At 45.6% G+C, this 27,699-nt stretch overlaps 1 protein-coding gene across 1 annotated transcript in view; it reads left to right on the top strand.

Moving 5' to 3' along the window:
* LOC144151832 (cytochrome P450 4c3-like) overlaps positions 1 to 27,699 on the top strand; it is a 52,389-nt gene that overhangs the window by 11,641 nt on the left and 13,049 nt on the right. The window contains exons 3-7 of the mRNA XM_077682982.1: positions 615 to 700; positions 2,321 to 2,511; positions 16,502 to 16,571; positions 22,911 to 23,037; positions 25,839 to 26,057. Of these exons, the coding sequence (XP_077539108.1) occupies positions 615 to 700; positions 2,321 to 2,511; positions 16,502 to 16,571; positions 22,911 to 23,037; positions 25,839 to 26,057 (693 nt within the window). The remainder of the gene's footprint in view (positions 1 to 614; positions 701 to 2,320; positions 2,512 to 16,501; positions 16,572 to 22,910; positions 23,038 to 25,838; positions 26,058 to 27,699) is intronic.

Below are 27,699 nucleotides of genomic sequence, written 5' to 3' on the forward strand. Positions count from 1 at the left end.
CGGGGATCGCGTGCCGGGAAATGGAAACAGCAGTGCGGCAAGAGGTTCCGAGGTGGAGAGTGAGAAAGGGCGATGCAGCGTGCGCCGGGAAACACTGCGAACCAGCGGCACCGGAGGCGGGTAGGGTGCTGCCGCACGTTCAATAACAGCCGCCTTGAAAGGTCATGGTAGCGACTGGGGACGACTAGGAAGCTCCCGATGATGGCGAGCGAAGAAAACGAGCTTCGGAGGGCGCTGTCCAGGGGTCTGATCAAATGGTTACGGGCGCAGCCGTAAAGTTCAACAGGAACTTCAACAGCGCATTAACATAACTTCCGACTAGGCATTCGGATTTAGATTCTTCGAAAGTTGCAACCGTCCCCGTTAATTTAGATTTATTTATTTATTTATTTATTTATTTATTTATTTATTTATTTATTTATTTATTTATTTATTTATTTATTTATTTATTTATTTATTTATTTATTTATTTATTTATTTATTTATTTATTTATTTATTTATTTATTTATTTATTTATTTATGAAGCTGCAATAAAAGGAAAGCGGGAGATCGTTTTGGGCTGGTGGCATTCGTGATTTACACAAGATTTGAGAGGGAGTATTTTCTCTTTCAGGCTATTTTGAACAATCGCAACACCGAGTCCAAGAGTTCTAGTTACTCGCTTCTTCATTCTTGGCTGGGCACTGGCCTCCTTACAAGGTATGAATTCTTTTGAGCAGAACTGTAAGCTATTCCCTTTCGGTAAACCGGCGGGATATCGCAAAAATACTTGACAAATTGCGCAGTTGATTGTACATTCTTCGTGCGGTTGTGCACACGCCTCTCTAGAGCGAGGGAACAGTGTACTGCGGCTGGATGGGCGACATCGGCACGCACGCACGCAATGTCCAAACTGGCCCCCACTGGCATAACTCGGAACTGCAAGATAAGGATCCAGGGATAAGTTGAGAGGTAATAGCGGGCATCCTCCCAAGTACAAATGTGCTTCGTGCTTAGATACAATCATTAGGTATGAATTATTTCGATATTTTATTATGTTTCAACATCTCAAACACCCTTAAATCATTGTCGGTAAGCGCGTCAAACCTTCACATAAAGTTGCAACGACATTGCCGAGCCACAGATAACATCTCAACACCCACCAGATAAATGAAAGTCTCCCAAGAGGTTATTCTCTTTTTCGCCCCTATTGCAAATCTGAGAACTCTTTCTATGCTTTCGCGACGTCTCTAAAGGAATATCGCCGCCTTTTGCCGGCTTCGTCTCAGTTGCAGCAAAAACGGCTTAGAACAGCTAACACGGAAATCACCTATAACCGTAACAGAGGCTCAAGAATGTTTCTGCACTGCCGAGCGAATCATGGAGTTCCGTTCTCTGATGGCGATGTCTACGGCATTCCAAGTGATTCCAGAGAGGAAGAGAAGGGCAAAATTGCTTAAAGCCAGCACTGAATGGCTCCAAGAAAATCCACCACCCTTCTTAAAACCGCAACAGGAATTTACAAAGCTACGATAACTTCTGCAGGAATTAAAGCACAGATGATATATAAATGCCATGTGTGCAGGTGATTTGAATGCGAGAACTGACAAAGATACCTCCCACCGTATTTATTTAACTTCCAGTTATTGGTTTTTGTCTATTTTTAAAATTCAAAACTATTGTCTAGACCATTTTAATGAAAATCCCGTATTAGGCTTGTGTTCGGAAATGTGCATGTACACAGTTTCTCCATTTATACGTTACCGTTTCAGCTCGTATACACGCATATCCCCAAAAAGAGACTCATGGTCGACACTATTTTATCTTACGCGGAAGGTACGCCACAGTTGTGCGGCGCGCTGTCTCCCAGGGGCTACGGATTGAGTTAGTCGGCTCAAGATTCTCTGATATGAGTCATATTTTCTTGAGACATGACAGTTTTGTTTTTTACCATCATTATGAAACAGCTGACGCGGCTGAGAATTGAACTTGCCTTCACGCGCGTGACTGCTCCTTGTCTTATTGTCTACTATGCTAATCGGGCAGGCGCAGGCACCGATACCAAGCATGATTTGTTTGTAGCGAATTTATGCCGATATTTCAAATTATATGGCCGAAAACGCCGGTGTGTCGACATTTTGGGGCGTGTTAAAGACCCCGAGGTGGTCGAAATTGATACAGAGCCCTCCACTACAGTGCGTCTCGCAGCCCACGTGTAAGTTTGACGAGTAAAAACCTTAGTTTTTTTATTATACCGCTTCGTTGTTTGTTGCGTTCTCCGGCGTAAACATACTTCACTTGCTTTCTGACTTGCTTTACTTTGCGTGCCTACTTGTGCAGCAATGGAGCTAAGTGGAAGAGTCGGAGGCGCATGCTCACCCCAGCGTTCCACTTCAAGATCCTTGAAGATTTCGTTGCGCCCATGAACCGGATTGCCAGGCGAACGGCAGCCAAGATTGGAGAGATGCTCGATGAGCCCTGGATAGACGTGGTGCCACTGGCAGCTTCGTGCACCTTGGACGTCCTGCTCGGTATCACTGCTTTGCGTACTCTGCTCTGTCATTCGCACAACACTTTCAGGTTACGAAGTGTTAAGGAGGTGGAAAGGTCAGTGTAGAAAGCGTATAAATTACGTATGGGTAGCATGCATTACCAGTTTTCCTGAGAACAACGCACTTACCCATCACGAATCGATAGCAGCAGGGTGGGCAATACGAGCTCAACGATCCAAAACAAAATCAGCTTTATTAAACGGTGCAAACATACTAAATAATTCTTCCTATTTTCATGCTATACAAATGCCCTGGTCTTATCAAAAGTCAGTTAGGTCATGTGAATTATAAGGAAGGCTGAGCGCTCTCGTTAGGAGACCTTCCTCTTTTGTTCTGGGCCCCGTCATATAGATTAGTGCACATAAATTTTATCTAGGTTAGTGAACATAAGTTTTAAATGCTCTCGCTCTTAGGAAAACGCTCACTATCGTCAATGCCAGAGTGGGTCCAAATGCTATAAAGCGTTCTGCGGTGCCTGCAGCTGTTGATGAGGGCACGGGTCTGGAATTGGCGGGGTGACTCATTCTTTATTTCGTTCTGTTTCGCCCTTACCCCTTTCTTGTCGGCTTCCCCGACGTGGTAGAAGCTGGGGTACGTTGGTATAGCATGATCGGGTGTAATAGCGTAGGGCACAACTCCAGATGAGGGACACACACACACACACACTTGGGTCACTTAAAACTGAAATACTATTATTTCGAAGAGGGCTTTAATACCATCCCCATCAAGGTGTCATCGCAACAATAGGCTCAGGAACAACGAAATAATGACTAGGGAGCAAAATTTCCTAACTGAGGTGAAAAGACATTCAATGGGAATGGCATTGACAGTCCTGGAAGTTTATAGTGAGACCATTTTTCGCCTTAGAAACCTTACTTGGGGGTATCGTAATTTTTGGTTATCAAAGGCCCATTTGCCCAACGCATCTTCGGCATCAAGAGACCGGCAACAATATTTTTTGCATGTAAACGAATGATGTACTCGTTGACGCGAACTGGAGTCCCTAGCCACGTTCGAAAGGCGCAGGTTCTTAACCGAATGATTCTGAGGTGATCAAAGCAGTGTTTACACCCACGGGTGACGCCGACCGGCGTTACCAACGTTTCAAACGTTGTTTACGCCAGTATAAGGCTCCTCTGCATCGATCTCCTGATAATAAGGAAAGAGGAGGCTGCGAAACTGTTTTATTCTTTGTGTAGCTTTTCTCACTAAATTGAAGAGCCGACACAGTTCACATCAAGACACTTGCCGTTCAGGTATACCATTTCTCTTCCTGTTTTTAACACTTTCCTTTAGCTCTCTTTGATGCCTTTTTCAGTTTTGCTTTCGTCTATAGTGCGGTCAGAAGAAGGCTTTATGCAAAATAAACGTCAATAATATTCATTTTCATGGTACCCTATATGGCTTGCATGGACTGTTGCTTTCGCTGCAGCTGTCCATCACCAGTCTCCGTAATTTCGTCTTGCCTAGAAAGGTGAAGCGTATGACAGCGTTTTGGTTAAAGCCGAGTACCTAAAACTACAGACAGTACACGTGGTGTCCGGTAATTCACAATTATCGAATCCCACATCTTCGTAACTATAAAGCGAGAACTTTTGATGCCGTGCCCAGTCTCGGGAACCTTCTTCCCAACTGAGGGAGTTGCATTTCTAAGCGGGCGTTTTCAACTGGACAGCTAGAGAGAGAGAGAGAGAATAGTCTTTATAGATACTGGTGAGGTTAGTCTGGCCAAGGCGCCTAGCTTGCTACACCAGGTGTATGAAAAAATGAAATCTATGAAGAGATGATGATAATGACTATGATGAAGATGATGCGCTCATTATTAGAGTCCTGTTTAAAGAGTCTGATCAAGTCCTGTGCTTCGCAGGAAAGACAATAGAGCTTTTGTCGCTCAAGATGCTCGTTTAGAGTTCGACCAAGGGCCTAGCAAGTCACTTAGAGATTCTCCTCTAGAAAGCGGAAGACCCGAGGATACTAAAATGGACGTTCTAGCTGCTCTATACCGCGTACACGCACATAATACGTGGTTCAAGTCCTCACGCACGTCACAAAGAGTGCAGAAGGGGGAAGCGGCCTGTTTCATCTTCAATGGAAAATAACTTGTGTAAGCGACATTTAGCCGCACACCGTGAAGAAACGCTTCGTCATGCTTGGAAAGTCCGTCAGGCATCCTGAAGGTCCCGTGCGGGTCTATGGAGTGAAGCGTCGCGTAATTTTGCGACGCAACAGCCCACATAGATCGCTGAAACCTCCAGGCAGCCTTGGACGCAAGGGCAGAAGCGTCTTTTCAGGAGAACGGTATCGGTATCACTGGCCCGTGCAGATCATGCGCTATCGATGCCGCAGTGTCCGCCTTGACGTTCCCAGTTATACCGCAGTGGGCAGGCATCCACTGAAGCTCTACATGATAGTGTGCATTTAGAGCTTGTAAGTGCAATGCATGGATGTCGAAAACAAGCTGATCTTTCGGGTACGATTTTAAGCATTGAAGGGCCGCCCGAGAATCCGTGAAGATTGCCCACTGACGTGCTGGTTGCTCGATGATTTAGGCGAAAGCAGCACGCAGAGCGCCAAGTTCGGTGACCATGGATGTCGTCCTGTGGCTAAGCGTTGCGCTGAAGGCGGTACGGGAGCACGGAAACCAGATGCCTATTGCCGATGAGCTAGCTGTCACAGATCCATCCGTGTATAGATGGGTGTGGGCCCTACATTTTTCGAAGATCAGTTCCAAGGTGAAGCTATAGTTCTAAAGGCAAATAATATGGAATAAAGGTTCGACAAGCATAAGACGCCTCAGAAAAGGTGCTGGCAGTAGCATGACAAAAACAAAATTGGCGCAGCGTGCACTAGTGGTGCAAGGCTGGAGGAAAAACCCAGCTCGCGGCCCATCTCCCTTCGTGGGAGACCCTGCTGTTGCAGCCCACAAGGATTTCCGACACTGCCTCTGAAAATTCTCCATAACTGCCAGCCCCGATTGTTTTGACAGCAGCCTTTCACATCTCTCCCAAAATGGACCTTTAGCACGCGCTTGAACCAGAGGGAACCGTCTTCGCGAACTCGGCGTCTGTGCTCCCCACTCGCGAACTGGCGCGTGGACTGGCGAGTAGAACAGCACACGAGATCGCGCCACGAATGCTGGCATAGTATTCTCGAAGGTCGAGCTCACCGACGCCGGGCGCTCCGCATGAGGCGCACGTTCACGTCCGCTCGGTATTTCTTGGTATTTTTTTTCTTGTAACGCTATACGGTGGAACTAAAAGCTTAAATAGCTCTGCTCTTAAAATGGACTCGAATTGGAAGTTTGTTAACACGTAAATGACAGAAATCGTTGCACCTAAATATGAAACCTCGAAAGTCATTGAAGTGGCCTGGTTAGGATAAATTCCCAATACAAATATTAGCCATTTACAGTCTTCCGTGGAGTTTCGCACAATTCGCCTTTAGTTTTGTACCAGCTTGGGAATGCTAAATCTTTGTGACATCAATAGTTGTACAAAAATCTCCAGTAATATTGATCAACTTGTATAAGCATATTAATGCAACAAGCATGAGAAATAAACTCAATAAAATTATTATTTTATTATAAACTGATGCTAAATTTCACATTGGGTATTCTACAGAAGCGTATATGCTGACCGAGAGCGATGGCATTTAAGTCTTCAACCAACATCGATTGCAGCTTCCCTTAAGGCAGGACCAAACCTCCGAATTCTCAATTCCTTATAAGATTCCTTTACGTTTATTGCTGAGGACTCTTTTGCGAGCCACAAACATGTGTAATTCTTAACAATTCGCTTAGGCAGGTAGGCAGCCTCGGTGGTCGACACAACCTAAAAGGGTTATAGGTTCACTTTTAGTATCATTTTGGGACATACGCTTGGACAACACCCCAAAGACATACGTTCGGACAACACCCCAAGGGGGTGTTTCGGAGCCGCTGCTTTTCCTTTTATATATTGAAGATATCGTAACTATAGTTACACCGACCACTCATATCCGACTGTTCGTGGATGACTGTAATTTATTGCGTGAAATTTCAGGCATGCAAGATCAAATAAAATCTAACACGAACCTGGACAATGCATACAATTGGGGCAAGAAATGGGGCACTGTTGTCAACGCAGAGAACGCTGTACTTATGGAAAATCTCCATTCAAATTTCAGTATACACTGGGATCATGTGTAGCTAACCAAGTCAACAGCTGCAAGTACTTTGGTGTAACGTTTACTAATAATCTTTCTCGGAACTTGCACATCGACATCTTTTCCTCCGCCTTTCTAAAGCTGTGTTTTTCGAGATACAAACTTCGTAAGTCGCTTCCAAGTGCTACATTTCTTTGCTACCATTCGTACATTAGACCGAAACTTTAATATGCTGCTGTAATATGGGATCCGTATACTAAAAATAACATCGATAAATCGGAAAGTATTTAGAGGAAAGCTGTTAGGTATATTTTCTCAGAATTTCGGCGCACAGATTCCCTTTCTGAAATAATGATTACCAATAACATTCCCAAACTTCACTTAGGAAGACAGAAACGCCATCTCGATTTCCTATGCTCACTTACTAACCATGAATTGGCTATCGATCCTTCACTGTACATATTCGCCCTGTCTATAAGACTCACGCATCATCACCACCCAAGATCGCTACACCGTATCGTGCGAAGACTGACGCCTCCAAATTATCACTTTTCTCGTACCGTGGCTGAGTGTGGCTCCTTACTGAGCCCTGCACATTAGATTCTGTATAACCCCGTGTTATTTGCGTTTGTGGCTTTGTATTGCTGATTGCAATGCAATGTCCGGTTTTCACTTTTTGCCCCTTTTGCTCTTTTTATCGTTGTGTGATATTCAAGTAAACCACAACTATAGTCTGCAGTATGTAATAACCAGGGTGTCGAACCGGAACCGAACCGAACCGAAAACCGGAACCGAACCGATATTTTTGCCGGAACTGAACCCGAACCCGAACCGTTATTTTTTGAGCACGCTGAACCCGAACCGGAACTGAACCGAAAAAAGAAATAGCGGTTACCTATTCATTCCGAAACGGTTCGACCCTCTGTTGTTGATATTGCACAGTCAATGCAATTCAGACTTTTTTTTTCTTTCACGTACCATCAACTTCGTACTTGCTCGCGCACTTTCCCCTCCAGACAATTGAACACTATCACGCTCTATGTAACAACAAGGGAAATGAATGAGCACCAATGTAGCAATGGTCTGTTGCTGCTGTAGGCGCGAGCGTAGTGCAAGCTGACCAAACGAAATGCCATTCTCGGCAGCTTGCAGGGGATATAAAACGACTTTGCCCTTCCCTAGTTGCGACTTCATTGGAGCAGTCAGGCTACAGGAGTGCTCCACTGCGCAACAGCGAAAGCTCACACCCGATGTGTGCAAACTTTTTGCATTTCATAATTTGTTTAAAAGGTCCGACACCTGCAAATTATTAATACTTGACAAGTGTGACCACAGGAGCTACTCAGTGGCTAAGCCATTTGCTAAGCCGTTTGCCCAACTCGCTACACTGCTTCTACTGCGACTCGTTCCGGAGGGGAGTACTGCTGTGGACGAATTAAAGAGCGTCTACCCAAAAAGTCCCATCTCATGCTCCGCGTGTCAAATTTCCCTTTCATTTTGTAACCGCATTATCTGTTATAAGATCCCGCAATTTAGCACACGGAACGATGGTAGGGGTTCAGGCGGTACGATGACATACTGATTGTAATGCACACTTTCGGTATCGCAAAAGGAATTGCAGTGGTCAGAGCAATAATGCAGTGACTGAGCGTTTACTAAAGCTTACTTTTAACAAAAGTGTGGCTAACACATTCGATAAGGTGACAGCTAACAAATTATTCAGGGTGACCAAATATTCTAATTCATTGGTAGTATTTATGTGCCTGCTGTAGGATTTTTCTGTTTTGTTACATATATAAAAAATGTGCGCCATTGGTATTAAGCGCTGGTATTTGAACGCGCCAGTACGCAGGACTAAATTTAAGGCTTCAAGGTTAGCGTGATGGGTGATTGCATAGCGACGATTGCGATTTCAACAAAAAAGGAAAGGACAGAAAATATATCTCACCGTCATATCTCTTGACGGTGGCTTTATGAATAGTCGCTGGGACAACATAAAGTCTGAGCGAGAAAGAAGGTGGTAAATCGTCGCCACTTCATCTGTTTTTCTAATATTTCGTGATTGTTTAAAGTTTGCTTTGCAATTGCGCCACTGCCCTTGGGGAACAGCAGAATTTTTAATTTTTGTTTGTGTTTTGACTTGACGGTCGTTTTAAACTAGTAAATGTTTTTTTCTAATTTCAGTGATAATTCAACTCATCGAACCGGTTCGCGAACCGGTTCAAGCCCCCGAACCGGTTCGCGAACTGGTTCAAGCTCCCGAACCGGTTCGGTACGTGATTTTGTCGAACCGGAACTGAACCGGAACGAAATTATTTCACCCGAACCCGAACCGTAACTGAACCGGTATTTTTTTCGGTTCGACACCCTGGTAATAACTAATCATAATAAATAAATAAATAATAAATAAGATGCACTGGGTACAATCCTTCTATAATTACTGGGATATAAATATAGACATGACTTCAATAAAAACGTGGGGACCTGTAGTAAAAACAGAACTGTTTACAGGCACTGGGAATCACCCATGCGAAGATATCGACGTATTTCTAGCTGGGTAGCCCTATCTGCTAAATAATATATTATTTAGCAGATAGGGCTACCCAGCTAGCAGTGCGTTTTTTTTTTTTTCAAATATCCGCTACAAATACATGCAGTAGTACTGTAATTTGGCCTGAGTGAGCGTGTACTAAGTGCAACGGACGGAGAAAAAGACGAAGCAACAACGACGGCAGGAGATGCAAGCGCGTATAGGGCAGCCGAATGTCAAACTACAAAGGGCGACCAAATTGATAAGTGGGGATCAAATGCACCGCAAGCGGATGGAGTGGCGTCGGAAAGTTCTAAATAAAGCCAGTTATGCAGAAATCTAAAGCGCGATATCGCCGTGCATGGGCAGGTCATTATCTCTGAAGCCGGTCGTGGCGAAAGCAGACAAAGCCCGCGCCGATATCCCACACAAGTAGGAAGCAACCGCTCACAGTCCGTAGTACAAGCATAGGAGCGATAAGCTTGCGGGTTACCTTTTAGGATGCTCAGGGCATTCTCACCCGCAAGGGCCAGCTCCTCTGCCGGAGTTCTACATTGCCAAAGAAAAGCTATGTCACATCCATGATTGTGTGCCCTGATAACGGCATGTGTGCACGACGTGAGAACGGGTAACATCAGCGTTTTTTTTTAGAAGTGAAAAGTTTATTTGACAACACAAAGTTTGTCTTTCGAAAAAAAAATGGCAACGTGTCTGCTTGCTCTACTGCAAATGTTGTCGAAAGACCATCCCTGCCACGGTAATCCCCCTCCCCGCCTAGCCCCTCTTACTCTTCCCTCTTCTCTCGCTTCTCTCTCGATGTAGGCAGTGGAGGTATGTCCATCAGAGAATAACTTGTTGCTGGCGAGTTGGTGAACATTGCCTTTGCCGATTGATCCTTAGAGAAGTGCACGCCTACTGTGGGCTCGACGGTAAGCCTAAGTGGAGAGCTTCTTTCAAGTGAAAGCGTTATTTGGGTAGCTTGGTGAAAGCACGCACCTGGCTGGCACGCACATGATACACACCCGGATAGCGTCTGCTAAAAGCATTCACAACCGCTAACCCTCGGAGTGCGCTGCTTCCCCCCAAAACCTGAACTCGTCATCATCCGTAAACATCCACCTTCTGTACAGAAATAACAAGTGTGTATCCACCTCGATCGGCGTACTATACGGCCCAGATACTCACTTAGTTTTTAGATATTACCATCCAGGCCAATACACGCAACAATGAAATTTCATCTAAACTTTCTAAGGCTTTTAACCAAGTCTCCGACATTCTTCGACGCGTTTCTAACCGCCGCCGTGGTATGAAGGACAAAGACATGGTCCGACTAGTCCAAGCTCTCCCTATTCCACTTGTCACGTATGTCACACCCTACCTTGTCCTCACCAAAAGTGACACGGACACCATTGACCGGTTTATACGCAAAGCATTGAAACAAGTGGTGAATCTTTCTATGAACACCTCCACCGCCCGTCTTTTACAATTGGACCTCCACAACACCGTGTCAGAACATATTGAAGGCCATTTATGTAGTCAACGTCTCCGTCTCACCAAACACCTGCGGGCCTAGCCCTCCTGAAAAGGCTTCACGTCACATGTCAGTCCACTGCCTCTCAGCCCTCCCTCATCACTGGAGAAGTGTTGTCCGGGTTCGCCCCTTGCCAAAAAATATGCACCCTGACGTACAACATCCCGGCCGCCGAAAAGCGCGAAGCCAAGCGCACGAGACGATTTATGGAAAGCGTGCAGATGTCTCATATACGGACGCTAGCACCTACTCCAACGGTCAGCATAAATTAGCCGTAGTCACCACCAAGACCACCCTCATAACTTCTGCAACAATCGAGACGTCGTCAACATGGATTGCCGAAGAGTTCGCCATCGCATTAGCCCTCATTCATACGAAGACCCCCGCCATCATCACAGATTCTCAAGCAGCCTGCAGAACCTTCCTAGCCGGAAGGTTGGTCCCCTCAACTTTCAAACTACTGTCGCAGCACCAACCCTGCCGGAAAGTCCCCCTCATCTGGACTCCTCGCCCTTCCTCACTGACGGGCAATAACTTAGCTCACCAGCGAGCCCATTCCCTGTCCCTCAAGGCTACTGAGGATACCGCACCGTCCCTCCCTCTAGTAACTAACCGATATCACTCAATATTAGCGGTCCGAACGACATTACTTCCCTCCTCCACATCCTAAACTCTCAAAGGAAGAAGAATCGCTACTTAGCCGATTGCAGAGCAATACCTTCAATTACCCAGTCCACCTCCATTGTATATTCCCTATATGGCAATCTCCTGCCGAATGCAAGTTCTGTTTACAACTCGGCAATCTTCGTCATATCAAACTAGAGTGCAAGCAAAACCCCAACCTCCCCCCTCTTCCATCCCCTCTTACCACCCCTGAGCTGTGGGAGAATCTTGTGACCAGCAGCGATCTGGATGTCCAGAAACTTTTGGTCTCCAAAGCGAAGTCCGCCCGCTCATCACGTGGCTTCCTGGAATAGGGAAGCGATTGCACTTCACCGGCTCAAAAAAACATTTTTCACTCTTTCACTCACTCAGTTCCCATTGGCTGCGACGGGTTCCATAGCGTTGCGCGCACCAGAAAAATTCAAGCACAAAGAAATATGCAACGCTCTTTTTCCATAGCGTGGATGAGAAACACGAAGAGCCACTTGGCGCGCGATCAGTTCCCATTGGCTTGCCACGCATTCAATAGCACGTGCATCCCAAAAAACTAAAACAAAGAAATGCGCGTGCATCATAAACATTTTGGCTTCTGTGGAGGCAGTTATGGAGCAGTGTGAAAAGTGATGCACAACAAGTAGCCGCAGTAAGTCTGTAAGTAGGTCACAGTCGACATCGGAGAAGACTTGGCGATAACCTGTCCAAAATTGAAAAGAAACGCTTGCGCGTTCTCATCCCATAAGGATATCTTTAGAGACCTTCTCCAACTGTTTTATATCGTACTTTCAGTGAACACATCACCGTAAGCTATGGCACATTGTTACGTACTACTGAGGAAGAAGAGCAGCCGCATGGCACAGGGCATTTTCGTTCACTATTTTGCCATCGCTTCGGTACGCGGGCGGTTGCTCAAAAAGATATCCCGAAGAGAACTACGGTTCGCTCTCATAGCAGGAAGCGACAAGGGTGAGATTTCATACTTCGCCTTTTTTTTGAGCTTGTGAGCCACCTCGAGGAACCCGTTACACGCGTGGCTCCAATTATTACGAAAGAGCCACTTGAAGAAGTTTTCGTCAACGTATGCTTGTTTTTGTAGAAAAACAGTTTATTTTCACTGACAAATGATGACACTGCCGCACACAAAATGGCTCTGTAACTTTTGACACATGCTCAAGCCCTTCCTGACAAATTTGTGCACGTGCACGAACAAACCTTTACGCAAAAAGAGCGCTCCGCAGCGTAAAGCCAAAGTCGATAAAGGTTCTGAAATTTTGAATAAACGGGAATGCTCAGTGAGGAAACATGCCAGTCGAGGAGGCAGATACGGTACCGATTCAGTTTACTTCTGTGCGTTGATCTTACCATAGCTAGGGGGCGGTTCCGGACTGACAAGTACATTCTATGGACACTGACCGGTATTACATGTACTGAACGGTACGGTCTGCATTGATCAACATGACCGCCGCGTTTTATGCCAGCAGTCGCCGGCCGCATTGCGAAGAAGGCGAAGCTGGCGAAGTTGAGGATTGAATTTGCACCACCTGACGGAGGGCGCTGTCCCTACACAGGAATTTCAAGGCGCGCTGTTTCCCGTTGGCGCGGCTGCTATGAGAAAAAGCACTGCGAAAGCTGCAGTTATCGTCAGCACAGAGCTACACTGCGGGACGTGCTCCTCGCATCAGGAACTTCTTCCAATTTCTGCGTTACTTTTGTTTTGCTTTTCTCTGAAACTGAAAGGAAGCCGGTCAATAGCCGCGGCATGGTGTCACTCAAGCACGCAAACAATACCCAGACCGAAAAAGAGAGGAAAATCTTTGGAGCAAGTTTCTACTATATCTGTTGGGCCTAAAGCCGTATTATTTGGGGTACTTAGTGATATTGCAATCTAAATACAACCATGGCACGAAAACCGCACAGAAACGGAACGGAAGACAAGAGACAAACACTGGCGTTCCGTATCTGTTCGCTGTTTTTTGCCAGGATTGTGAACTAACTAGCCCATTTTCACGCTCTAGATAGTAGATGCGCTGTTTGTCTGTTTAAAAAAAAATAAAAAAAATAAAAAAATTGCTTCGGGCTTTCTCTAATTGCGTTGCTTCCTGCTTATGCAGGGAATCCGTTCTCATTATCACTCAGTCGGACCAATCCCGACCTACCGTCGTCTAAGTTGATGCGCGTCGTGTGCTTTCCCTACGATGCTAGTAAACATCCTCTGGCAATTGCCACTGCCATCCAGTTAAGTGAGGCAGCCAGCCACGTAGCGCGTGGCGCGAGCCTCGTGTCCTTTCGACTGTCGTGAGCCGGCCTATGCTGTGCTGTCGCATTCACAAATCAGCCTATAATCACACCGGGTAAGCGCTGACAGCTGTTTTCAGGTGATAGGTAGGTGTACATTGCCATGCCATTTTGTATCGTGATTGCGTACGTAATAAATGGTGGGACTATAAGGGAGGCAGCTTACTTCTGGACTGATTTCACCTGGCGAGAGCCGACGATGCAGTTTTCGTGGCTAGATGGAACTCGTGGTACGATTTCTCTCTTCAGCCCGTGCAGTGCTAGAGTAGCTGAACCACGCTAACAGCTTTTAAATGCACCCACTAACTTGGACGAAAGAATATTACCGAAACGCGTGAAGTCCTGGGTTACGGTTGCAAAACGTCACATCTTAGCCTCGTTCTGTTGTATTAGGAAGCGCTGCCGTCAAGCTTCGCTAAAGTGAGCCACAGAGTAATTTGGACCACTTGAAAATAGATTTTACAGTTTCTGTTGTCTTGCTGATGTCTTCCTGTTTTTGTTTTATTTTTTTATGAGTGCACAGGATCTTTTTCAGATATTCTGATTCTAATTTCGGGGCTTTAACGCGCTGAACCTATACATGGGCTATGACACGCTACGTAATGGAGGGCTATAAATGAATGAATCTTTAACGTGCTGTGAATCTTGACAGGAAGACGTTTTAGTTTTTCGCCACCTTAAGAAGAACCGCCGCCGCGGTGATGATTGAGCCCGAGTCCTTGAATTCGGGACTACAACGCGTCGGCCACCGCAGCGGATTATTTTTTCATATGGGCTTTACACTTGCCTTTGATGTGTTAGCTCGGCCGAGAGTTATAGGCGAGCATAAACGGCCGCGCGAGATCCACGCAGTGATCTCGGGACCACTGCGCGCAAAGAATTTTGATCAGCTCTTTGACATTAGGTTCGGATCAAAAGAAAAAAAAGCTGTAAAAAGCTTCGTCTTATATTTGAGGTAACTTGGATAATTATAGTGGTTATTTTACCTCTCGAGCCCGAATTTTACTCTGACTACGTGCAAATATGATTGCGCAGCCTAAAAGAGCATACAAAGCATCATCGACGCCTAGAGAGGATGATAGAACACGTTCAAAATTTCATTTTTACCCCTGATATTTCTCTCTTTCAACACTTGTTCTGCAACGATGCTCCGCGCCCCTGACACTTCAGTCTGCAGAGGTATAGTGCTCCACCCTTACGGGCGAAACTCCTTAGGGCTGTCGGCGTCTCTTGTCGTCGTCGTCGACGTCGATTTATGTACTCACAGTACTATTTTTGATTTGATTGTAAGGTTTAACGCGCCGACGCAACGCAGGCGATGAGGCGCGCCGTAGTGGAGGGCTCCGGATTAAGTACGACCACCTGGGGATCTTTAACGTGGCCCAAAATCTCGTACACACGGGCTTTTTTGCCTTTCGCCTCCATCAGAACAGCGGCCGCCGCGGCCGGGGATCGAACCCGCGACCTCGTGCTCAGCAGCGCAACGCCTTAGCCACTGAGCTACCGCGGGGGGTTAGTCACGGTACTAAAACACTCATTTTCCAACGCCTCGAGCTAGAACGTAACGCGTACTAAAAGAACAAACCGGGACACTCGTTTTCCAACGCCTCACACAGAACATTTCATCTCAGTGGTCAAAAACACGTACTAAAAGAACACACCGGGACACCAGTTTTCCAACGCCTCGCGCTATAACTCTTCGTGCCTCAAAGACACGAGACTTACTGCAAAGCTGTATACCTGTACTTCCCCAATGGTTTCATCTCCGCGGGCAAAACTGCCAAGGCCCAGGAATACACTTATACACTGCATGCTTCGCCCCTCCCCGGGTTTCACGTTAGTGGAGATGGCCCGGGATTTGTCAATGTACTTTGGGCAATGTTTAGATAAAGAGGATCAATCAATCAATCAATCAATCAATCAATCAATCAATCAATCAATCAATAAATAAATAAATAAATAAATAAATAAATAAATAAATAAATAAATAAATAAATAAATAAATAAATAAATAAATAAATAAATCAATCAATCAATCAATCAATCAATCAATCAATAAATCGATTAAAATTGATTGAAATCGATTGAATTCGATGGATTGAAATCGATTGAAATCGATCGATCGATCCGCGGAACACCCCAAGCCATTGTGCAGGCACACCCAAGGAAAACAAACCATGGTATGAATGATAACAATAAATTTTAAAAAGTGTAATCGAACCATTTGTCTCCATAACAGGATTAGCTATGTCGTGAAGAAAGAAGCTTTTTAATGGCTTTTTGGATAAATTGCCAGAAGTTCATTCATATTTCATTGCATACAAGCGAACTAAGCATCTACAACATTCACTAATGCTTTCGGAATGCTATAATTTTGGTGGCCTTTCCTTTGTTGCAGCCCTTTTTTTTTCGCGGGGTGCACCTGTGAAGAGCCAGCTTAGTGGTACCATTTTAATAACAATCATCGTCTTGCGTCCAATACTCTGCGTTGTTGAATACGCGGCAAGTAGTGTAAGCTAGCAAAAAGGGCACCACCCATACAGCTACTCTAGCAACGACTACCTTTGCAAAGCCCCAAACTGCCGTGATTGGGGCGGAACAGAAACGGTTGGTTCTGCCACTTTCGATCAAATAAAATTATTGGGATTCCACACATAGAGGAGCTACACATACCGTTCTTCATCTCTGTGCTCATTGGCCAGTTACGCTACCTTAAAACCCAGAAACGAACGCGAATCCTCTCCTCACAGCTGGTATATTTTAGAGGCCGGTTCGTTTTTGTTTTCCTTCACCATTTTTTTTTGTTTCAGAAACCGTAATGGGTGTCTCAACTGCATCACGAGACCAGGATTGTACCAATTACGTTCGCAACGTGAAAGCGTAAGTGTTCGTTTTATTTTTTTATTTTTTTATTTTTTTCATTGACGTGCCTTTCGCGTGAAATATCATAGCCTTAGTTTTCTTTTTGTTTATGCTCAATAAATTTACGCGGGACCACTGATCTAATAGGTCTAAGACTTTGTTTGCTGTGGTAGGTAAGTGTGTGATATCATTAGAGGAGAAGAATAGGCTTGTATCGTCCGCACAAATAACGCATTTTGCTAGGTTGCTGACGTTACATACGTCATTTATATACGTTCGTCCCAGATCTTCCTGGTTGGGTGACACCAAGTGAAATGCACGAAAAATCTTACCAGATCTCAAAACGAACGTCCCAAAGTTTCGAAACTAGCTTGGAACTGCCACTAACGAACAAGGACAGCGGTATTCCAAACGTGCGGGGCTCTATCCGGGGCTGCAGTTAGTTTTTCTGCTTTCCGTTTTCAAGAACTTATTTTTTTGATCCTTTGTATTCGTTCATTTTGTGGCGGCCAGCAAAACCAGCTGGGCGCACGCCGTTTTCTGTTTAGCCCCTGTGCGCCTCGGAATTCCCTCTCACCCCCCCCCTCCCCCCTGCATAACCCTCTCCGGATGCCAACAGGTAATTACGTGCTTCTCGCAATAAACGTTGTTCTCTTCCCGACCCTCGTCCATGCTGCTGCGCCGCACGCGTTCCGGTTACTACAGATCGTGATCGCGGCGGCCGCTTTTTTAATCTAGGCGACGAACGAGTGTGTTCGGATTCCGAGTTTTCGTGGCACGTTAAAGATTCCCAGGTACTGAAAATTAATCCCTGGCCCTCTACCACGGCGCGCCTCATAACCCAGGTGCAGCTCTGGCGCGAGAAATTTCCAAGGTTGTTTTTTTTTTTGTTTTCACAATGCCTGTTTCAGTGCAAAGGCCCATGGCTGCCCCAGCTCGCGGTAATATTTTGATTCAGGATGATGCTGATGATCAATCAATGTCTATCAATCAATCAATATCTTTATTATAGTGCCCAGGTACAGCCGTAGCCTTTGTTCTGGCGCACTTAAGAAAAAGACAGACGACGACACAAATACATTCACGCGTGAGAAGAACAACAAAATACAAGCGAAGAAAAAAAACTAGAATGAAGAATAAAGGTCATTTAACAAAATCAATGATTTCGGCACACTAAAGTTGGAACCATCACAAAACGATAAAACACAGTGTCATAAAAATTTGACAATACAAACGGGCAGATATATATGAGTAGGAACAGTAACAAAGGCGAACAACATAAACGGAAAAAGGGCAATGAAAATATAATTAAAACTGGTCGGAACCAAGTCAGGGAGAGACAGAAGTCAGAAGGTCGCACATGTAAGACCGAAGGGGTGTATAAAACAGGTCAATATTATGGGAGTAGAGATTGTATGTTTCTTGAAGGCTGTACAATGTGCAGTGTCTATTGCATGTCTTACGGGTATGAAGTATAGGAGACTTACGGGTAAGTTTCGACTGTACTCTAAGTTTTACATTTGCAAGCAACTCCGAACAAGGAATAATCCCGTGTACAAGTTTAAATAAAAAAATTAGGTCAGCATTGGTTCGTCTTGACTTCAAACTTTGGAGAGGATTAGAAGTAAAAAAGTCTGAACCATTGCCACTGTGGCGGGAGAAACGATGTTTGTGGATAGATATGAACTTATTTTGCACTTTGTCAAGTATATTACTGTTCGACTGGCACGTGCCGTTCCAAACCACAGAGGCATATTCTAAAATAGGGCGGACAACAGACAAATAAAGCTTTAGTAGTGAGACAGGGTTGCTGAATTCTCTTGATATTCGACAGACAAACCCCAAGCGGCGAAGGGCGTGCTGAGAAATAGAATCCACATGAGCAGAAAAGTTTAGCGCACTGTCAAATACCACACCAAGGTCAGATATTTTCAACACACGCGGTAGTGGCACACTTTTCACAACGTACGGATAAAGTATGGGGCTTGTTTTACTAGTGTAGGACATAACCTTCGTTTTAGTGCCACTAAGAGCAAGTTTGTTCGCGGAGCACCAGTTGCTAAAAGCATCCACATCAGATTGAAGAGCTTTGCAATCTTCAGCGCTAGTAACTTCTTTAAATATTTTGATGTCATCAGCATATAACAGAAAACAAGAGTGATTTATAGAGGCTGAGACGTCATTAACAAACAAAGAAAACAAAAGGGGCCCCAGGACAGATCCCTGAGGCACACCACTGGAAGCATAGTAGGCAGCAGATTCTTTATCATTAACAGAGACAAAACATGACCTATTATTAAGATAGCTGCTGAGTAACTCCACGAAGAAAACTGGAATGTTATAAGTAGACATTTTATGCAGAAGCAAGGAATGGTAAACTACGTCAAACGCTTTGCTGAGGTCACAGTACACGGTATCGAGCTGACCCCGTCCATGCACAGCTTCCGAGGCAAAGGACATAAAGGACACAAGGTTCGTAGTAGTTGAACGGCCAGATAAAAAACCGTGTTGTTCTGGAAGAAGGATGTTTTTGAAACTACTCGACAAAATTACGTGCAAAATTGATTCGAACAGTTTGCTTGCCGAGCAGAGTATAGAAATTGGCCTGTAGTTTTCTACCTTTGTTTTCAAACCAGACTTAAACACAGGAACAATACGCGCGACTTTCCAAAGGCGCGGAAAGGTAGATGATTTTATACAGTTGTTAAATATAGAAGCGAGAATCGGAGCTAGTATGACCCCGTAAGCTTTTAGTAGTGCGGAGGGAATTCCATCCAGACCAGAGGAAAGAGATGGCTTTAGCTGTTTGAGTGCCTTGAGAACGTTGTCTTCGCATATAAGGGTGATACAGAAATTCGAAGAAGACAGTTCGCGGGCGCGGGAGAGGGTATTGGGTCCAAATACTGAACTGAAGTGCTCAGCAAATGCATCGGCAACAGAAGCGATATCATTTTCCTTTTCATCGAGAAGGCTGATGTGTTCTCGGCTCTTCGTGCCGGAGCGAAAACGGACGTACTGCCAGAAGCATTTGGAACTCCGCGTAGCATCATTTTCAACAGCAGAAATGTACAGTAAGACCTGTAATAGAGAAATTGCTGTTGCCATGACTCACTATTTGTCCGCCGTGCCTTCCGATGGGCACGCTTCTTATGTTTCAAGGCCACGCAGAGCTCACCTGAAAACCAAGCGGGGAATTTAGTTCCTGGGCGGCTTACGCAGGATGAATCTCCGCATACCTTCTTGCATAATAGAAGAAAATTGCTCGACTTGCTCGTCAACTTTTCCAGCGTTCAAAACCTCAGACCAATCAAACTCCGACAGATAATTATAAAAACCTACGTAGTCCCCAGCGCAAAGTTAAAGGCAGGACGGGCAGATGGACAGGAGCGAATGAACTGAGGGGAACACGGTAAAGAAAGATGCAAGGGGGGATGATACTTGTCAGGACACACAAGATGAAAGTCGTACTTGGAAACACTGAGAGAAAGAAGATTCGAAAAGCAAAGGTCAGGCGTGTTTCCGTTGCAGTTTTTTACACCATTTTTTTGCTGGAGTCAGTAAAAGAAATGAAGTCGAGAAGGCAGGTGCCTTTCCTTATGGCATAGTGGTATTGATGCTGGACGGTACCATCCAACCAGTCGATACCAGGTGCGTTAAAATCGCCAGCGATACAGAAGTCATGACGAGGATTTGAGGTGACGACGTTTTCGATGGCCGAAATGCCTGACTCATACTCATGTGGATGAAGATTTGGAGAAAAGTAAAATGTAGAAAGTAATATATTCCGCTTACCTCGGCAGCATAATTCAACCCAGACAGATTCATCCGCAGTTTCGATATCACTGCGCCTCAAGGAAGTAATAGAACGATCCACAGCTATGAGAACACCCCCACCAAAACTTTTACCTTTTGTACAGTCTCGGTCCTGCGGTAAACATTAAAATTTTCGGTAAAATAGTCCTCGGAGGCAATATCTGGTTCAAGCCAGGTTAGAGTAAGGCAACGTCTAGCATGGCATATTCATTATATTATTATTAGTTGTAGTAGTAGCACTAGTAGTAGTATTAATAGCAAAATTAGCACACTGATTTTTTTCACGTAGTTCTCCACGACAGCTTGAGCGGATTTGTACCTTCGAAAACAGAACAACAGGCCATTTTCCGCACTTGTTTTCATCTCACGTAAAACAAACACTGAAAACGAAAAAATCAAGCGAATACGCAGGGAACACAAAAGCTGGAAGTTTGTACTCTGATCGCAGGTCTCTCGGTAAATATTTGTTTATGAGCGATAGGTCCAGTTGTATCGCTGTGATTGAAACTGATGGAACATGCAATGCGGAGCCTTTCTGAGGCTACGTACATTCACAAATCTCACTAGCATTCAAATTTTGTTGATTGATTGATTGGAGGGTTTAACGCTCCGACGCAACGCAGGCGATAAGGCAGGCCGTAGTGGAGGGCTCCGGATTAATTTTGACCACCTGGCGATCTTTAACGTGCGCCGCAATCTCGTACACACGGGCATTTTTGCTTTTCGCGTCCATCAGAAAAGCGGCCGCCGTGGCCGGGAATCGAAATTGACATCTTGTGTATCGTCTGTCCGCGCTTTCAACATGAACCAGATCCAACTAGCTCAACTTTCTGTTCTCAGAAAATCCAGAAAACACAAACCTTCTTGATGACAGGGGAGAGAGCATACCCAACGTTCCTAATGCCCTTAATCAACAACCCCGCTCCGTATACGGCGAGAAACTGTAACTGTATACCTGGGGTTTTATAAAGGTTAATGAATGTATATTTCCAAAAGTCTCGTCTCAGAATCTCTGAAGCGAAAGAGTTGTCCTTTTGGTGCGGCCTCGACGGCATTCCTTCTCCAGTACAAAAGGCGTTTGGTGATGTCCTTGTGCCGGTCTTGACGTGTATATTTCAAACTTCCCTCAAGACCGGTACTTTCTCCGCTCGTCACAAGAGCGCGCGGGTTTCCTGTATTTAGGACAGACTAAATTATTCCTTCAAAGCACCGACCAGTTCTATTCTCTGCGCTCCTTCTATGCTCTTTGAGACCTTACTACGCATGCCACTCGCGGGCGGTATAAAAGTTATATTAGTACCCGAGCAGCATTGCTTTGTCGGTGGGCGATCGACGACTACCAATCTTGATAATTTTATGCTGTATCCTTCGGAGGCTGAGCTGGCGAGGGGCCAACTGGGTGACGTTTTTTTCGATTGGAGTAAGGCTTTGGATGTCGTCTGCAACAAACTGTTATTAAAACTGTTTCAGCTCAATTTACAGTCATCCCTCACATCTCTCCTATGCAATAATTCATGGGATAGGTCAAGGTTCGTGCGTGTAAATGTATAGCATTACCTTTACTGTGAGGCCACCCGTGGTGTCCTTCGGGACTCTGTCGTCGGGCCACTTCTCTTATCCATCTTTATAAATGTTTCACCCGGATTAAATGATTGTAATGTCCATTGTACGCTGATGTACAAATAGTTTAATACGTTTTGAAGGTTGCCAGCTATTCCGCTCTCGAGTGTAATCAAGTCTTGCTCATACTGGTGCCCGCACTAAAAACTTCTCATAAGCGCATCTGAAGCTCAGTTAATGACACACACAAGAAGAACGTACACCAGCTTGTACACCTATAACGTGAACGGCGAAGTACTACCACGTGTGCAGGAGGTTAGCGACCTGGGTGTGGATTCCGACACCAAGCTGAGCATCTCGTGGGGCCCTCCAATTGCATTTTGAAATCAAGTCTTCAATCTTTTGGCGTTGTCGTCTGTCGAAGGAGTTCTAGGAACCTGGTGCTCTTTTTAAGCCACACACGGTTATCTGTCGTACGAAGCTTCAGGATGGATTTGTAGTGTTGAATTGCACGTGTAAAACAAACTGTCGGCTTACTGACACGTCCAAAAATGATATCTCTCAGTATTTATCGTTTAGCCACTAACAGTTTTGTAACCTTGGCTCATCATCTGTGCTTACGCTACCATGCTTAATGTCCAGGAGAAAAAGGTGAATCTTCTCTACCTCTTCAAAATCACTCATGGCAGTGTGTTGTGCTCAGCAGCTACAAGATGTGCCACTCGATGTGCGACAAAAGTCTTCCAGAAAACACAATACTTTCTATAATCTCCAATGCATGCATGGCTTGTGCCCTAAGTTCACATTATTGATCTCAGACTGACTTTCATGCTGTCACCCCTGGCTAAGCACCGTACTGGCCAGTACTTAGCCACGGTTCACCCCCACCACTGAAATGGGGGGGGGGGGGGAGGGTTATTGCACACTAAAAATAAATAGGAAAAACCAGCTGAGGTATGCAGAATGTTTTTGTTTTCTTTTCAGCGTGGCGTGGAGTGTTGTCAAACGGTCGCAAACACCGTGGCTTTTGGTAGATTGGCTGTACAACAGAACGGAGGAAGGGCGACAGTACCACGAGCACGTGTCGCAAATACACGCCTTTACTCAGAAGGTAAGGCTTAAAAACAAAAATCAACAGATTGAGGTGTTGAAAATAAGCCCTTGGCGTGTAGACGATGATAAGAAACGTGAACCAGGTATTGAAACATCCAGATAGGTATAAGCCCTCTTGAGGCGTTGGTAGTTGGCCTCATGTCAGTTAAAGCGAGCGTGCATAATAATCTAGCCGGTCGTTCATGTTCGCCGGCCTTCGGATCTACAGTGCCCTGCAAGAGTGTGTAAAAAGAACGACATTGTTCACATCGAGAGGAAGCGTCCCTTTCTAATTGTGACTAAATATATTTTTAGTCTACCGATGCCCGGCAAAATTTCGCATGTTGGCAGATATGTTTGGATTCAGGCTGTGATGCAATATGTTGAATATAGTAGCAACATTGTAACGATAGGTACAGCTACTTTCCGCGGTCATGCCTCTACTTCCGTTATTTAGTGGCGAAGCCGTTTACGACCAAGCAGTATTTCTGAGCCGGTGACCCAAAGCAACGATATCATCTCTCCTTAGCTGTCATTTCTCGGTAGACGGCTTTTGGGGGTTCGCTTTGAGCGTCTTTATTTTAGAAATACAGTCAATGTAGGTGTGGCAATTTTAAGTTTAAAAGCATCACCAACGCACTGTCTACAGCAGGGGTCGGCAACCTGCGTCTCACGGGCCGCATGCGGCCCGCGGCGCAGTATTACGCGGCCCCCAGCACGTCGTCATAACCCCCACCCCTCCCCGTGTCACTCCCTATCTGAAGGCCAACACACCAGTTTGGACCTCAAATGCGGTTCGCTGAATTTTTTCATTGCCTGTATAGCACCCCCGCTACCCCACCCCCCCCCCCCCCCCCCAACTCCCGATTTCACGTCCGGCCCTCCGTCCTGTGCTGCACAAATCTGTCAGACCGCGGCGCCATTCGTGAATGAAACTTCGCGTTTTGTGTAGCCAATGCAACGCACTTTTCTAATAACAGATATCAGCTTACCGTTATTACTCATTGATACTCTGCCTCATACAGGGTGGTGCGGCGATAATTGGAACACTTTACAAATTTTTCCTGAACGAACCGCCGCTCTTTTCACGCTCAAACTTCACAGGAAGGTCGCATTTTGTGGTCTACTTTGTTTGCCACCGGGAACAACGACGGTACTTACCTGTTTATTCTAAAAATAAATAAAAACGGTTTTCGCCTATGGGAAAATGGCGGCCGATTTGGACTTGCGCGCCAGCGCAAGTTGATCTTGAAACGACGGCGCCACCTGGGGTATTCAGAGCGAAACGCACGTTTGGGATTCACGGTAGGAAGGAGCCAAATGGTGCAGCAAACGATCAGAAAATACACCTAGGAAGGAGCCAAATGAGCTAGCAGACGATCACAAAACCCGCCTTCACATTTTCTGATCGTCTGCTGCAACATTTGGCTCCTTCCAACCGTGAATCCCAAACATGCGTTTCGCTCTGAATACCCCCGGTGGGGCCGTCGTTTCAAGGTCAACTTGCGCTGGGTCGCACGTCCAAATCGGCCGCCATTTTCACATAGGCGAAAACCGTTTTTATTTATTTTCAGAATAAGCAGGTAAGTACTGTCGTTGTTCCCGGTGTCAAACAAAATAGACCACAAAATGCGACCTTCCTGTGAAGTTTGAGGGTGAACAGAGCACCGGTTCGTTCAGGAAAAACGTTTAAAGTGTTCAATTATCGCCGCACCACCCTGTATATGACCAAGGTTTCCTCAGCGCTGAAAAATGTAGAATTGGGAGTTCTCACCTATGCTAGCACTTCGACCACTTTGCAGATTTGCATATACGTGTTGTTCACATTCAGCGTGGTTTTTTCGGTGCTTTGGGAACTATACGGCACTCGTGAGTTAACATGAGCTCCAAGATATACCTCAATAAAATATGCTGGTGGTCTAGTTGGTGCATTGTAATCTGACGAAAAAGCGCTAAACATGGGTTGACAATACAGATGCGCTATTCGCTAAGTAGAAGCCTAGTTAAGGCGTGGTCTTTTTCCTTAGAATTAGTATTTGTCATTATCGCATCCGTGTTGCACTCTTTTTTTGTTGCGTCCCGTTTTTAGCTTGTTTTCATCATGTAGCTCTAAAAATGTGGAGCCAGATAAACCGCTTAAAACAAGAAAACCTGTCCTTGTGTCGGCATTTCGTCATAGTATCTCCCCCATGGGAAGCTTTAGTTTGTTTTTCTTCCTGTCCGTGCTTCTTTGCGCGTATTTTGTGCCCGAACGCTTTTTTATGACTGCTACAAGCCTTCGAAATGCTCCTTGGATAATTGTGTCGTTTCATATCGTGCTCTCTGTGTTGAAAATATCTCTTCCAACTTTTGTTGGAATATAACGCGGGGTTTACGAGCTCTCACGAGAATGCAGCACGGCCACGTTTATAGCTCATTGTGCTTATGGAGTCCTTGGCCGGTGTCATTTTACGCTTTGCAGCGGTCAGAAATTCACATTCGTGTTTCGTTACGCCGAAATCGACTATGAGTCATGGCGCGCACATTACTGGGTGGCTTTGGATTAGTTTAACACCTGGAGTTTTTAGCGTGCGCCAAAATCAGGTCTACACAAGCGTTTTTGTATTTCTCCTCTTTTAGAGGCTGAGGTCGAACCTACTACCTCATGCAAAAAAGACTAAGATTTCGCCCGATTTCGGAAGATCGACGCCAATGGGGAAAGTAGAAGCCACAAGACCGGCACTTAACCTTTTTAACCACGCACGGAAGCGTGCGAGCTTTGCTCGGTGTTGACAGGGGGGAAGATAAAATGAAGCAGCGTTTATTTTTGTTCCTTCGCAGGTTATTGCCAAAAGAAGAGGAGAGCTCATAGAAAAAATCAATGCCGAGAACAAGGAGAAAGACGGAGGAAAAAAAGACGAGGATGATTGCGTCATGGGCACGTGGACGTCTCGAAAGCGGTTGGCCTTCATCGACATTTTACTACGCTACAGCATAGAAGTGGACTCGTCCTTGACAGACGACGACATTCGCGAAGAAACAGATACCTTCATGTTCGAGGTAAGATCCCACGTACAAATTGGCAGCCACGAGGAAGTGTGTACCTAACGACACAAAAATTGCTAGCGGCCTTTGCTGCAATGCATTGATTTGTTGCTGTAAGAACGATAGCCTTTCTTGGGCGAAAATTGTCTGTCTGTCTGTCTGTCTGTCTGTCTGTCTGTCTGTCTGTCTGTCTGTCTGTCTGTCTGTCTGTTGCGGCCCAAAGTAGAAACTATTCGTCAAAAGAGAGTATACATAGGCAGAGCAATTTTAAACTACTGAAACTGCTAGACTAAGGGCCATATTCTGTGTTCCTCCTCCACTCCATTTGCTCCCTCCACTCGGCTGAGGGCAGGATTCCTCAATGCTTATGCATGGGGAAATAGATTTCGAGTATCTCCTCCACTGGAAGCTCTAGTGGAGGAAGGACTCAGAATACCAGGGTAAGTCATACCAGAGTTCCTCAATGGTTTTCTGGTTATGAAGTTTCGCCTTAACGCTATGGAAGAGCTTCGTGCGCTACACAAGGAGGGCGCACCGCGGGGCTGGCGTTGATCGAAGGGCAGCCGGGGAAGTGCTCGGAGAGCGTTCGGCAGGGAACGGACGCTCGCCGCGGTATCAGCCGTACGCGTTCGCTTTACTTGTCGTGGGCCGCTAAAATGGACTTGGCATTTTGTGAGTGCCGAAAAATTTCGTGTGGGCGATCATGCTTTACTGCGTTCCTGCCTGCCGATCTTGCTAGAGAGGAAACGGCGACAAAGCCTCGCTATTTTGCCCTCCTTCTGACGCTGAGTTGCACGCGAGATAGAAGCGTACCATTCCCCGAAAAAAGTTAGCGCATTGAGCCTTCCTGTACTGCACGTCCGCGTATGTAAAAGAACATTTTCACACCGGCTTGGCGAATGCGGCGTGAATAGAAATATATAGCGCGTCAATGTGTGCGCAGACATTGTAGAGAGCATACTCCTCAACAACTTAGCGACTGCGACCATTGTAGGATGCACGTTGCATTTTGCCGGCACAACAGCAGAAGAGATCCACTTTTCTTGGAAGTGCCTCCTGCATTTTTTTACTCGCAAAAAGAATAAGGCTTCAGAGACAGCGGGGGAGCGTGGTCAAATGTCAGGAAAGAATTTACACCATCTCGGAACCTAACTACCCCTAAGTCTTCCACGCGTGGCGACTTGTGAGAAATTTCTTAGAATGAAACCCAGACATCAGTCGCCGGTTTCGAGCGTGCATTCTGCCGCATACGAATTCCCCGTAAGGGCTGCAATTAGAAGACTTTCCTGCCGGATTTGTTTCCTGGCAACAATTCAGGGTATAGTTACCACCAACGCTCTTCTATCCGGAAAGTGCCGCCGATGGCAAGTAAAGGTTCTGCCGCGCGGCTGCACGCACGGAGCAGTGGCGGGCGCCCGATTCCCCCCAAAGTAGCCTTTGACCCTAAACAAAACTGGGGCGGGAGTTTCATGACCATAAAAGCGTTGAAGGGCTCTGGTCATTCACATCCCCATTTCTTAGCGGGAACAATATCTGAGACCCGTTTGAGGAAAAATAGAAGCACACACTCCTGACGTCCCGCGTTTTCTTAGTTCATGGTACACGTTGGGTTGGTTTTTATGATAGCAAGTGAAAGACTCCAGCCCGTGCAAGCTAC

The sequence above is a fragment of the Haemaphysalis longicornis genome, unplaced genomic scaffold (genome assembly GCF_048455015.1).
Source record: "Haemaphysalis longicornis isolate Haplotype H1 unplaced genomic scaffold, Haemaphysalis longicornis Haplotype H1 scaffold_1, whole genome shotgun sequence".
Classification (NCBI taxonomy): Eukaryota; Metazoa; Arthropoda; class Arachnida; order Ixodida; family Ixodidae; genus Haemaphysalis; species Haemaphysalis longicornis.